Source organism: Stegodyphus dumicola, chromosome 4, assembly GCF_044657685.1.
Source record: "Stegodyphus dumicola isolate Sdum_Otavi_A_Nest chromosome 4, ASM4465768v1".
Classification (NCBI taxonomy): domain Eukaryota; kingdom Metazoa; phylum Arthropoda; class Arachnida; order Araneae; family Eresidae; genus Stegodyphus; species Stegodyphus dumicola.
In genome coordinates, this window is record NC_140771.1 from 244,670,336 (window position 1) to 244,685,441 (window position 15,106).

Sequence of the window (15,106 nt, forward strand, 5' to 3'; positions counted from 1 at the left end):
AAAACTAATTTGCATTCGGGTGAGGAATGCGAAAGGAAGAAGTCATATTAAAGTTCAAAATCATAATTACTGGTTAATTAACACAAAATTATTAACACAAATTTCCAAGAAGAGCCTTATAAGATTATTGTTTGAATAGCAAAAATATATTATTCGCAAATAGAGCTTGGCAACGGACATTGCTGCAAACAATTGTTTTTTATCATACACACAGAGCATTCATCTTCTTATGCGCATTCGTTTCTGCCAATACATGTCAGCCGTCAAAAAATGGTTAAGGATAAGTAAAGGATGTCTCAAAAAGAACGCCGTATTTGAAAAGCCCGTTATTTTTATTTGTTGTTGTTGGCAACATTATTTTTGCACGTTTTGTTATCACTGATCATTGAGGTTTTGTTTTGATAGTGTGCTTTTGTTTCCCAGATTAATGTTTGTCGTGTATAGTCTTGGAAAGATACAGTACGGAACAGCGAGTGTTGATTGTGAAAACTCACTACAAAAATGGTGGAAGTTTCGCGGAAACCGTTGGTAAACTCCGTACGATTATGGAACACAAGGTAAAGGTAAAGGTAAAAGTATGGGAGACAACAGCGATGTACCATAGGTCAACTTGTAATGCCTTCCCATACTAACTCTTTGAGAGAAAAAAAAAGGGGGGGTAATTGCAAGTTTTACAAGAATTTGCATAGACTGAAGCTTTTCAAAAGGTCTAAAGTTTGCCTATTATGGTACATCGTGCAATTCCACAGTACGCCCCGCATCCAGTATTTATTAAAAATAATGGTGTAGGGCATAAGTAGATTACAAAATAGTAGGAATACAATTTGAGATTCACAAGATAAATTGAACATCTGATTTGGTGCAACAAAAATAGGAGATAAACATAATTAATAAACAGATAAACATAATGAGATAATTATAACTAGACTGGCAACACAATGTTAAATGAATTGTTATAATAATGCTAAAGAGGTAGGTGTCCATGGGTTATTTCAGATATATTGGTTTATTGCAGTTTATAAAGTTCACGAGTGGATCCATTTTGTCCATAATCACAGCATGTAAAAGTTCACTAAGTTTAAACTGTATGTGGACTTACACTTGACAGAGATCTAGGCCGTAGGAAGAGAGTCGTTGCATAATTTTCTGAAACTTTGGATATTGATGTTTATCTTTAATTAAAAATCTTTGGAATGCCAGGAGACCAGTTCTTGGGAATTTTATGTGAATATCCTCAGTTAAAGGACATGAGAAAACGTAGTGATCAGGAGTTCCCTGTTCCCCACATATGCAGATGTCAGAATTTGCCAAATTTCTTGCGTAGAAATATGTGGGGAAGGGACCATGTCCTGTTATAAAGTAATTTAGGGAAGGATTCGAGTTCAGAGATGCTAAGCTTACATTGGGCATCAAGTTATATGTGCGTCTTCCCTGTGGAGCATTGTTCCACAAATCTTGCCAAGATTTTGAAGCAAGTTGTTTTAGTTGGTACTTGAAATTCGAGCGAGGCCACGGAATGATGATTTCAGTACCATCTTGATTAATAGCTGCTTCTTTGGCTAGTTCATCTGCCTGATCATTACCAAAATGGCCACTATGTCCTCTGATCCATGAAATTTGAATTTTGTAGTTTGGGATTTTTCCAAGAAGAGAATTTATGTCGGATATCAATGGAGAGGAAGATTATGGAACACAACAATGCACCAAATGGTTCCACTGTTCGTAGGTTGATCAAGAAATTTGAAAAACCGGTTCAATAGTAAACATCAAAAGCCCGGGACACCCTCGAAGTGGCCGGAGTGAGGCAGATGTTGCATATGGGGATCAGAAAATCCAAGAGTAATTCACGAAGAAGACATGGATCCTCAACGAGTTACGGTTTGGTGTGCAATTTGCAGTGAGGGTTTAATCGGTTCTTATTTTTTTGAAGATGACCAAGGAAGGGCTGTCACGGTGAATAGAGTTCGTTATCGTGCGATGCTCACTAATTTCCTTTGGCCCCGATTGGATCAAACGAACATCGAAAATTTCTGGTTCCATCAAGACGGTGCAACTTGCCACACTTCAGGAGACACAATTGCTCTGCTGCATGAGAAGTTCCCAGACAGACTAATCTCGTTACGAGGAGACCAAAACTATCCTGTAAATTGTATGTCGATCTTGTGACCTGACACCTTGTGACTTTTTCTTATGGGGGTACACTAAGTCAACGAGTTTACAAAAACAAACCCCGTAATCTGTTGGATTTCAAAAGGGAAATTCAATGGGTTCTCAACGAAGTTGAAGGGGAAATGTGTAAGCGAGTGATGGTTAATTTCATGAACAGAACGATTGCTTGCAGGGCTAGCAGGGTGGGTGATCTTATGCCCGATATTGTGTTTCAGGTATAATCTCAACATCTAACTGAAGGGGATGGTGTGTTTTGTTTGCTTCTTTCAAATAAATAAATTCGATTTATAGTAGATTCAAATCCGGTTTTCTTTTTGAGACACCCTTTATTTATAAGTAAAGCATGTACCTTACTTAAACCATAAAGAATATGTGTTCTCTCTGGATCAGGAATTTCAGGAAACTTCAGAACGCTGTGGAACTGTGGCCCATCAGGAAACACGGAAAGTGCGTACAGTTCATCGACTATAGCATGCAATTTGTGCCTGAAATACCGGACATAATAAACTGATAATAACGTAATCAATCGTCAATAAACTAAAGTAAATTGCTAGATATTTCTGGTGAAGGAAATTTCAATATTGTTAATACTATTTCAATATTGTTTCGTAAGTTAAATATAACGTTACGAAACAATATTGTTTTGTCAAAGTGTTATGTAAGTGAAAAGGCACAAAAACACACCTATATTATTTAAATTGTAATTGAAACTTTTTATTCAAACACATTTAACTGCATAAATTAGGTATTGGTTTTTAATTACGAATGTTCAAGACCATCAAAACCAAGTAAAGAGAATTATTTAAATTAAAATTTAAGAATATATGTTACGGTGAAACACCGAAATCTGGAGAATGTCGACTTAGATCGGTGAATGTCACCTGTAAATCCGGTGAATGTCAACATTCACATAGTCGCTTGGTGTATGTCCGAAATACTTTCCAAATACTCTTATTTATGACTTACCCCGGTCAATGTCGACATTCACCATGTACTAATGGTGAATGTTGAACATATAACAATATTATATTTTCTTCTCCGTAATTCAGTCGCGAATAAACGCACTTGAGACTTGAAATAAGAACTTAAGAACACGAGAACCTAAAACACACAATACATTCAAAATGAGAAAGGAAAATAATAGAAGTTAAAAACTTACTTAATTATACAGTACGTTCTAAATGAGAAAATAAAATAACAGTGATAAAAAACTTACTAAATTATGTGATTCAAATCGTATTTATTGCAACAACTTAAACTATTATGGCACTTAATGACCTCTCTTTTCGACCTACACCAGAACATATCTGTGATTGTCGACATACACCGGTGAGGGTCCGAATGTACAAGAATGTAGTGCAATATTCGGTCTTTCACCGACGTATTTGGTGAATGTTGACATTCTCCGGTGAAAGTCGACATTTTCCAATTTCGGTCTTTCACGGTAACATATACGAGGGTTGGAACTTTAATAGTGGCAACACAGCTGAAAAAATGCTACGCAACAAAACCAAAGAATATCGCGTATACCACACATAAACTACATACCTACCTTACCTCTCAGCAAAAAGACTCGTCCTGCCTACCTCACGCGCATGCGGAGTGACGCAAAGAACGAATCCTTGTATTAGCTCGCTGTCTAAGTGCTGTAAGGATGTTTTCAAAACAAGAACAACGCTGTTGGATAAAAAGTGAATGTGCCAGAGGTCGTACAGCACGACAGTGTCATCAAGGGCTTCAAGAGGCTTGCGGGGAATCTGCATTGCCTTACAAAACCGTAGCAAGATGGGTGAAAGCATTCAATAAAGGACGCCAAAACGTGGCAGACATGCTGCGGCCAGGTCGTCCGAGTGTCAGCGATGCAGACGTGCAAGCTGTTGCCGCACTAATGGACAGTGATCGCCGCCAAACGATTCGTCAGCTGGCCGGACAAACAGAATTAGCGCATACGACTGTGCTGCACATTCTGAAGGAACTCCTGTCCATGAGAAAAATTGCTTCACGATGGGTTCCACATCAATTGACGGAAATGCAGAAATGGCTACGATACGATGCTGCCAGAACCCACTTGGAGCGCTATGAGCGCGAAGGACATGCTTTTTTACACCGTATCATTACGCTGGATGAGACTTGGGCTCGATCGTACCAGCCAGAACTGAAACGACAATCAAACGAATGGCGTCATCACGGGTCACCACGACGTTCGAAATTTCGTCAGAACCCCAGCAATGTGAAAGTTATGGTGACTCTCGTGTACGACTGTGATGGTGTCATCCTAACGCATACCGTTTCCCCACAGCAGACTGTCACTGCGCAGTATTACTGCTCATTTTTGGAGCACAATCTCCGACCAGCTTTGAGAAAAAACCGACGACACTTTCTGCAGAACGCTCCTCTCATTTTGCATGACAATGCTCGGCCGCATGCAGCGCAAGCCGTGACTGATTTGTTCAAGCGATGGGGCTGGGAAGTGCTTTACCATCCACCATACTTCCCAGATGTAAGCCCTTGTGACTATGACTTAATTCCTAAGATGAAGGAACCACTTCGTGGCATTCGCTTCCAAACTGTTCCTGAGATTCTTGCGGCAGTAGACCGGTCCGTTCAAACTTTCAACAAAACAGGCGCTGCTACAGGTATTCTGCGACTTCCACATCGTTGGAGACGGGTTGTACACAATGCTGGCGACTGTATTGAAGGACTGTAAAACATGGTGACATGAATCATTTTTGTATTCCTTGTAAATAAATAGTTGCCACTATTAAAGTTCCAACCCTCGTATATACGTATACATTCCTGCTAAAAAAATAAGCAACAAAGGCAAAACAAGGAACAATGCAAAATCTGTTTAATGAGTATACCTGAAATTGATCGAAGAGACTGGTGTGGCATTACTAGACCACATAGCAAACAATAAAACAAAGGCAAACAAAAACACATGCAATACGACCATCAGGATCGTGAAAGACAAAGTGGGTTGGAAGAATGTACAATGGAACGTCACACTAATAACGGGTACTAGCCTCTAGCTGAAATGCATGCTTGACAACGGCGAGGTAAGTTGGCAATAGTGTTTTTGATCACTTGTTGTAGTAGTGGCGCCCATTTTTGCCATAATGCATGCCGTGCCTGGAGGCAGTTTGAGACCTGATTATCCGTCATTCTCACATGTCCCACACATACTGTATGGGATTCAGGTCCAGTGATCTGGTAGGCCACGGCAGATGTGGAATAGTTTTTAACTCAACAGATAACTCTGCACGACTCGAGTTCTATGCGGGCGGGCGTTACGTCTGTAAATATCGTGTCGGCACCCATTGCAGCGATAAAGAGGGTTCAGAATTACGTTACGATATCGGACGAGCGATATCCTTGGAACCACCAGGAATCACGTAGAGGACGGTGCTACCGTTCGTTGCTATGCCAGCCCTTAATTCTCCACGAAGGCATCCTTTTCCTTAAGCAAATAGCCCTAGTGTGCTTTGCCGTAATAAACTCAACTAAACCAGTAAGGATTTTAAGTTTTACTAACGTTTATTTTATTTTAAAACTTTACTGTCCCCTCTTATTTTCCAATTCCGGCCAGAATAAACGCGGTTAGTTTTATTTATGCAAATTGAGCTTGCAAACTGTTAAGTATTTAAGTTGTGGCTTTTAGTCAAGACGGAGTTAGAGAGAGACTTCTCGCTACCTTATCTCACGCGCATTTTTCAATCAGTTACTGTCCACCCTTAAGGCCAAAGTTTAGTCCTCTTGATACTGAAGACGTATTGTAGTTTTCCCGCATTCTGCGTAAAGATTAAAAGGCCAATTTTCGCGTTACTAGTCTTTGTAAAGTATTTGAATTTAGCTCTTATTTAAATTTAGTTAGTTTGTGGTTCTTATTTTTACGTTTCAGACCGTAAGTACTGGTCTTTGTGTCCCGAAGTGCGGGAACTGCTGTAAACTGTGAAGAATAAAGAGGGTATTTAAACCCTTCCCACTAATGTTGTATCTTCTACACTTTCAGGAACATAGTTTTGAGTAAACTCCCTGTTCTTACTCATGACTCTAGTTATGTTCACAAAGGCAATCAGAACAGACAGTAGTCCTGATAAACCTTTCGACGATGCTTGGCACTCGATAACGTGTCCGATGCTCTCGCCATATCGTTGCCCTTCGGGAATCCTTCTGGATCTTAAATCGAGACTCATTCGTGGAGTGTATGTGGCCCCACTGCTCTGGTGCTCAACTGCGATGTTCACGAGCCCTCTAGCTGAAATACCTTTATGTAGTCGACTAGTCACAGTTTGGCGGTATATGGGCCATCCTGCAGCAGCAGAGAGATACGGCGCCAGCTGTCATGCTGTTAGTGATCTATGGCATCTTGCACATAGCAACAGGAAGCGATTATGGTAATCGTGGTCTGGCGTTGTGGTAATACACCGGAATCTAGACCCACGTCTTCTCTAGGGGTTTTGATCTCTTTGGAAGCGACTCCATAACCTGTTGATGACACTACATGCACATTCAAGATCTCTCGCAACAGCGGATTGTCCTGCACGAATTTACAACATCCCGACAGCCCACTAACGCATTTCATCGTGCAAATGGCGTCTTCGGCTCATGTTTTCCTCTTTGGGCTACCTCGGATTTAGCGGAACTATGACTGCTTGCGAACTGACGCATATTTCCGACATGCCCCTTTTTAACGTTTTGTGGTGTGACTGCGAGATTGCGTTTTATGCTCATTTTGATTGCCTGTACAACCTCTACCTCATATGTAAATTGTATGTTTTAACTCCCCTTTTTTATATTCGTTCCTTTGCTTTTAACGTTTGTTGCTTATTTTTTTAGCTCGAGTGTACCTTATTTTTGCAGATAAAACCTATCATGTCTACAGCAAGTGATAAAGCTTAACGATTAAATACTGTTATTTAAATTTATAAAATGTTCTAAGCACATTAACTAAGAAACGTATTAAACTTCTTAAGGAATAGAATAAAACATCGTTAGAGCAACTCCTTGGACTTTTTTTTTTTTTTTTCCGGTGAATGAGACGGATAATTCAACTGTACCCGCGCCAGGATTCGAACCACTGACATTCTAATTATTATTCGCATGTGCTAACCAATTTAACCACAAAAGCACTTTAATTTCTTATATTCTTCTCCAATTAAATGGTGATAATGGAAGAAACTCGAGACCTTGTCTACTAATCCAAATAATTACGCATTAGTATCCACTATAGTTTTAGTTCAAGAACCACTGCATCAGGTTTCTCAGTGCGAAAACATGAAAAATGAGCTGTGCTCTCGACGGCATTCAAATCACGGATCTACAAATAGCTAGTTGGATGTGTTGAGATATTAGATTTGGTCGATGCACGAACTTGAAAAATGTGCAGTGTTGCCTCCGGGATTCGAGCTTCGGAATTCGCGTCCAGTTGTACAGACATTAATTAGCAGGAGACTTGAAAAATGAGCAATGCCTTCGCCTGTGCTCGAAACTCAGACTTCTTGAATACGCGCCGAGTGTGCTGACCATTATACCACGAAGGTATGCTAAGAAGGCGGGAGAAATGCGTTACATAGTATGCTTTCCAGTTATATTACGATGGCATGCGGAAAAAAAAGAGAAAAAATTCTTTTTATACTTCCCCTTTTAAAGGGCGACTGAGGATTAGGGAACCCAATCGCCAAACCCTGGTTGTTTCGAATTATTGTCCACCACTTGTAGAGACTACAGTTTTTAGATTCCTTTACATTGATAATTTTAAATAGAAAATAAAGTGTAAATGTACAAGATTTAAAATTGATATGTTAACTAAAGTACATACTTTTGGGCAAACTTTAAAATGTCCATCACTAGTTCAGGGCTATAAACGTCTCCAAGAGGGTTATCTGGATTGATCAAAAATATTCCACGAACAACTCGATTCTAAAACAGAAAAAAGTTCAAAATCTTTAAAATAAATACTAGCCATTCATAATTTACTGTAAAAAAATTAAAACACAATAAAACTCAGAACAATGAAAAATATTTGTTTAGATTATAGTACATCGATTTTTTTTTAAGTTTAGCAAAATGGTTTTAGTTATTATTACATCATGCTTTATCATAAAATTTCACGTAAATTACAGTTTTTATTAAGATGGCTGTTCTAAGCCAGGACATGTTATGGTTAAGAGTATGGAAAGAAAAATTTTAAAATATTCAATAATAATACCGAAATGAAAATGTTAATGTTTACTTTTAGACATAGATCTCTTTCAAATCAATATTGGGTTTAATTTTTGTCTTGAAAGTTTTGAAGGAACGTAAGAGAGAAGCTTAAAAATCTCTAGCAGCGCTCCGTTACCAGAATTTTCTGGTTTAAATCAAACATTTGAGAACGCTATGTCCACTCTAATCTAGCACTGAAGGAGAGGGATAATGAAATCTTCATTACTGTTTTTACGGAAATTAATTAATATTTACACTTGAATAATTTTATGTGGGTTTTTTTAATTAACACATTATGCTTATACTAATTCAGAAGTCAAACAACAAAAATCAGCGTTATACCTACAAAAGTTTCACAGGACTAGTTTCGATGGTTTTACCGAACCATCATCTTCAGCTGCAAAACCGCAAATGAACAAGATAGGAAATAATGATTAGATAAGATAAGAAAGCCTGAACAAGAATAAGCAAGTGGCGCCATCTGTTGGCGAAACCAGAACTAAAACATAATTTCTCTAAAAGCCGAAGGCAAATTTGGATTGGAATTAGGATCGTTAACTAGAACAGAAAGATTTTTATGAATGTGAAATGCCTCTAGAAAATCCAGTTCTCCAATGGAAGATGTTTTTTGAATAATTTTGGCAGCAGAAAAATTGAAAGTGTGATTTTCGGACCAGCAATGTTGAGCAACAGAAGACTTCTGTGTTTCCTTTTTTCTAACATATGCCTCATGTTCTTTGACGCGAAATTTTAAGGCTCTCTTAGTTTGGCCAATGTAAATTAAACCACACTGGCAAGGAATCCTATAAATACCTCAGGAATTCATATCCGGAATGGGGTCCTTGAGTATAGAAGTTGGAATTTTATTGATGGGAGAATAAACAACCCGAAAGTTAAATTTCTGCAAAATATGTGCAACTTTATAGCTAATTGATGGAAAGAAGGGAATGACAACAGAATTTTTATAATCTCCTAAAATAAGAGTGTGGCTTTTAGTGTGTTCAGATGAGAATTTTTTAACTGCTTGATTAATAATGTTGGGTGAAAAGCCCCTGTCAATAGCTATTGCTTTTAAATAATTTAGTTCTTCATCAAGGGCTAGTTTGGAGGAGCAAACTTGAAGAGCACGGAAAACATAGGAATAAAATGAAGCTAACTTTTGTTTAGTCGGATGACATGATTTAAAGTGTGGTGGAAGGCAAACCGATGAAGGTTTACGGTAAACTGTAGTACTGAAGTTGGATGTGTTACGTGTGACCAGAATGTCGAGAAACGGAAGAGAATTGCAAGTGAACTGAATTGCATTCAAAAGTGAACTGAATAGCAGGATCAATAGAATTCATTGTTGAAAGAACTTTATTTAAATCATCTTTATTACCTTCAAACAGGGTAAAAGTATCGTCTACGTAGCGGAACCATGCCGGGAAGTTTAAAGTTTCAAACAATTTTGATTCATAATAATGCATGTAGATATCAGCCAGGATGGGACTGAGGGGGCTTCCCATGGCTAATCCCTCAGTTTGCTTGTAATATTTATTTTGGAAAACAAAATGTGTTTGTTTCAAACAGAGTTGAGTGAGAGAAATTAGCTTGGCTTTGGCTTTTTATATAATTAAAATTGTATATAACTAAAACATAATATAAAAAATTACAATGAAATAAACTATAAATCTCATATTTTGAAGACAAAACAGTCAGCAGTCCAATTATCCAAAACCATTCAATGAAAAACCGTTGCCAAAACCACATTTCTAAAAGAATGAAACTATCATCAGAAAGCAATAACCCATCAAAATGGTGCTTTTTGGATGACATAATTCAAAATATACAAACCTCTTTGCCATTAGCTAATAAAGAGGGAGAGAGAGAGAGAAAAAAGGAAATTCTTTCTGTTAGCCTCGTAAGACACGTGCGCGTCAGAATAAGAAGATTGCGATGTGCGCGTTGCGTGTGTAATTAATAATATTTTATCTCATATTTTCAACAGTCAGCAGTTCAGTATACAAAGCATTGAATGAAAAACTGTTGCCAAAACCACATTTCTAAAAGAATGAAACTATTCAAAATAATGCGATTTCATCAAAAAAGAAATTCTGATTTGAATTGTGAAAAAATCGCTTCAAGATGCACAGGCTCTTGTCTAGATACACGTATGTGCCAAATTTCGTAGCCCTGGGTCTACTAGCTTACGCGCAGCACGAACGAAAGACACACAGAGAAGACTCTTTCTTTTATTATATGTAGAGATAATAACTCAAACTTTGTGCAACAAATGAGCTGCAAAGTAAACTCTTGATGTTCATCAGAAATTGTATTGTTCGCAACATTTCGTGTAAAACCATTGGTATTGTTATGAAATGTACAGGCGCGGTAAGATGGCTTCCCCGCAAAGCAGTTTTAGGGTTGCATTAAAATAGCAAGGGAAAAGCAGGGTTGCCACATTTGGTGAGAAATCCCTCATTTGGCGACAAAATTGGCGATATACCATGGACTGATGGAGAACCTTCTGGAACGAATTCTTACAGGTTTAGCCCAGAATGTTCTCGAACACAAGCCGAAAGCTATATAAACCCTGCTGGTTCGCAGTCAGTGTAGTGTATGTCTCTCATCGAGTGTGTGTCTCGTCTAGCGAGTCAGTCCCTGCGGAATGGATCGAGTTGACAGCCGGGCAGCGAGTGCCGAGTGGATCTTCGAGTGCAACGCAAGAGTCTCGTAGTATATCGTGGTTAGTGCAACGTCGAGAGAGCGTGTTGAGCTCCGGGAACGACTGAACCGAAGAGTTGGGAGCCGTGCTCGTGTGTCGTCGAGTGCATCGCGAATTGTAGAGTGGAGAGTCTCGAGAGTGCGTGAAGTTCCGAGAACGACCGAACAGAGTCGGGAGCTTTCCAGTGAAGCTGTCTCCACCGTGATAGCCTGATAACCTGAAGGCTGTGTCGCTGATCGTGTCAGCGTGTTTATAGTAGTTCATCGACGACTGTAAAACGTGTTATTGGAGCTGTCCTTATAATTATTGGCTAAATAAGGTGTGTTTCGATACTTCATCAAGTGTCGTCGTTATTCACTCCAAATCTACAAAACCCGTACGAACGTGAAGAAAGAAAATAACGTAACAACTGGTGTGAGGAAAAGAAAAAAAAAGTAACAGTATGGTTTGGTTTGGTTTTATTAGATTACGGCAAAGCACTCGAGGGCTATCTGCCTTAAGGGAGGGATGCCTTCGTGGAGGACTTTCTAAGGGAAACTGGCCCGTATACACGTTACACACGAGTAACAGTATGTATCAGTAAACATTGATAAGCTGAGTGCGTCCACGCCACACACATTTTTTTCTCTTCGTCTTTTCTAATATAAGATTTTAATTTTTACTAATTGCTTGCGGGAGTCGCTTCGATCTGGCATGCACTCGGTTTCACGAGTTCCGCATGCCAGACCGATTGCCCGCCGGCTACTGTTTAAAGTCGGAATTAAATGAAATTGTACCTGAGAAATAGCAGCAGCATACGCCTTCTCCACCTTTTCAATGGTAAGGACTGGTTTCAGCTCTTCATTATCCTTAGCAATATGCAAATATAAATAAATTAATGATTTAAAGGAGAAATTTAAATAAATATAATTTATAATAAAGAATATGGTAGCTTACTTTGCTAACTTAAGCAAAATAAATATCTAGTTATTATTAATTCAGGGGAAACAAAAGAGACCTTGTAATCTAAAAAAGATCAAATAAACGTCACCTATTCTTTTAAATCTCATTTTTTTCTGAATATTTGTCACTTCACTTGTTGGATGCTGTCATTTAAGTTAAAAACGGATCTAATGCATTGATAAAACAACAGATAATGGTGTTGGTGTATTTAATTATCGCAAAGCACACTAGGGCTGTCTGCCTAAGGGAAGGGATGCCTTCGTGGAGGACTTTATAAGGGAAACTGCCTCGTATACACGTTACACATGGGGAAAACCACGAAAACGCCCATGCAGCCAGCCCGTTCGCGGGATTCGAACCTCGGACCGAACTACCAGTGTTCAGCGACTTTACCGCTCGGCCGCTAGTGGGCAACAGAAAAAGAAACTGGCGTCTGTTGCGCTGGTAACTAAGATCTCCTAGAACTGAACCAGCGCAGTAGCGTCCCCTCCTTTTCCCCGTCCCCGTTTTGTTTGAAAAAAATCAGTCCTACTATTTCCTGGACAAACCCTGTATGTAATTTTGAAAACTTTAATAAATTCGGTGTTGAAAGAGATTTATGAGACTGAATTCGTAACTGGCCTTGAAGCGAAAAACATATAATAAGACTTAATAGTAAGTTATTTCCTGTTGGTACAACATTTCAAGTAAAAAATAAGATGCTATACCCTGCAAATAAATAGAAAATTTACTCTCAGTAATTTGTGTAGAGGGTAGGTGGAATCTATACCAATAATCATACTGAGAAGTGATGAGCTAAAGTCGGGCCAACATTGTTCCATTAAATCTTTGTACAGCGCTTCCCGACTGTGAATTAAAGGAATTAAAGGAATTTTTTGCTTACTTACGATCTTAGAGAGTACTTTAAATACATAAGAAATGAAATTAATATCTTGGAAAGAAAGTTTAAGAAGTAAATTATTTCAAGCAATATTTGCATTTCTATATAGAAAAATCTTATATTTTCAAAAATAAAATTATTTAAATCATTTTTAAAGAATACGATTATTTAAAGTAAAATTTAAAATGTACAGGCACAAAAAACAAATCATACGTACTTTTGATATGATTGGAATTGGCCACAAATCGACTTCTGCTCGTTGTTTAAAATCAGTGTAGATTCGACTGTATATCGGAGTCGGAGCTAAGATTACATCTGCGACAAAATCAAAAAATAGTGTTCAGCTAATTGAAATTATTACGATATTTACCAGTTTAATAATGCATTAAGTATAATGCTTTTGCTTTCTCCTCACGTTTCATCATTTATGTTCTTAAAGACACTGTAATATTTAATTTCATGATAGATATAATATATTTCATTCTATTCTATTGACGGGAAAATTTTAGATGCTTTAGATGTTGTCGAAAAAATCTGTTCACTGAAATGTTCTCGAAATTCCTCTGTAGAGGCAGCATTTAAATACGTTGAGGTTAAATTCATCATTCAAGTATCACTGTTCTATGCCGTTTATTGAGCTTTCCTATTTGCTGTACGAATTCAAATCCAGACTCAGCGTTGCCGAGTTGAGTTGAGATGTTAACAGCTCGTTGAAAAACAATTAGAGAGCTTTGCAAATTGTTAGACCTATGCTTCCATGGTAGCACCATCGAGCTTAACGATTAAGCAAAATTATGTACATCAGTTTCTGATTTTTCATTGATCTTAGAATCATTTCATTGATCTGTGAATATCAAACTTGTATGCTTCACGTACCTTGTTGAAAATTTTATGCAGCTCTCTAAGCAATTATCGCCTTTCCTTTGTGCACGCTGTGAAGTAAGTGGTTTGTACATTTGACTACGAACTACTAGGAACAGATCCAAGCCTCGAATCCCACTATGGGCACAGATGACTGTTCACGTTTCTTGCCTCGAATAAATAGTCTAATAGACACTATAATAAGCATAGAGATGATTTTTTACATTCCCTGCTTCATACAAATAGTCTAATATAGTATACTAAAATGGATATAGATGATTTTTCACGATTTGAATGAATAGTCTAAGAGATATTAAAATCGGGCTCAAACTAAAAATGAGATAATTCTTTAAAACTTCGTAATTTGCATAAATATTAACTTTATTATTAAATTTTAAATTAAAATTGTAAAAAATATAAAAATATAAACTGAAAATATTATTTTATTCTTAAAAAATTAAATTATCAGGAACGTACAATCACACAACTGAAGGAGTGCTAGAGGCGGTTATTCCTGATGCGTTCGCTTTTGATATATTCAAGAGTTCAGGGACTCTTGAATATATCAAACGCGAAGGTATCAGGAACGTAGCAGTTTAAATTTTGTACCACATAAATAAGAATTAAAAATATACATGCTGTCGTGTATCAATATATATATACAAAAAATGATGGCATTTTGCATTTATTTTCAACGTTTATATAAACCTTTTGTGTAAAACTTACACCACTAAAAATAATTTAATGTATACCATTACTGGTACATGTACTATAGTTTGAGAAATTCCGAGTTAAAGCTTTTCTTTTAATGAAAGATAAACCTAGGTTGTAATCAGAATTATAATGTAAATATCCTTTAACGTGTGACGTGCTAAAGAAATTTTATTTGAAAGGGAAGTACACTGCTAGCCATTAAAACTGCTCTACCGTGAAGGAAACGGACAGCAAACTTGAAATCTGTATGGTAAGTAGAACAATCTTGGATATGCATATGATTACCATTTCACAACATGCGCACATTACAAGCAAGAGTAACGACACATCAAAGTATACAACAGCAGACAGAAATATAAGTTTTCATTCAGAAATCGTGTTTACTTGCTGTTTTTAGTCTTGGAAGTCATGTTATGCCTCATGTAAGTAGAAAAAACTCATGTCAGCATATCTTAAAATTTGATCATGGAAGAATCGTAGCTAACCAAGATTGTGAGTTACTATACCGCAATCCTGGTTAGCTAACTTCTGTTTACGTTGGTCGAGATTTAGTTATTGTTATGGGAATTTGTAATAAATAGGTTGGTTCTGGAGGATCATACAAAGCGAAGGTCAGATCTCAATGGAAAACT

The 15,106-nt window shown here is 37.6% G+C and overlaps 2 protein-coding genes across 4 annotated transcripts in view; one reads left to right on the top strand and one right to left on the bottom strand.

The window, feature by feature from the left end:
- The window catches only part of LOC118193265 (uncharacterized), a 226,946-nt gene that overhangs the window by 158,839 nt on the left and 53,001 nt on the right, over positions 1 to 15,106 (top strand). The window lies entirely within an intron of this gene.
- The window catches only part of LOC118183504 (1-aminocyclopropane-1-carboxylate synthase-like protein 1), a 96,625-nt gene that overhangs the window by 33,909 nt on the left and 47,610 nt on the right, over positions 1 to 15,106 (bottom strand). For all 3 annotated transcript variants that reach the window (XM_085816157.1, XM_035353076.2, XM_035353082.2), the window contains exons 7-10: positions 13,117 to 13,214; positions 11,854 to 11,925; positions 7,988 to 8,088; positions 2,519 to 2,654 (exon numbers count right to left, since the gene is read on the bottom strand). In XM_085816157.1, coding sequence (XP_085672283.1) covers positions 2,519 to 2,654; positions 7,988 to 8,088; positions 11,854 to 11,925; positions 13,117 to 13,214 — 407 coding nt within the window. The remainder of the gene's footprint in view (positions 1 to 2,518; positions 2,655 to 7,987; positions 8,089 to 11,853; positions 11,926 to 13,116; positions 13,215 to 15,106) is intronic.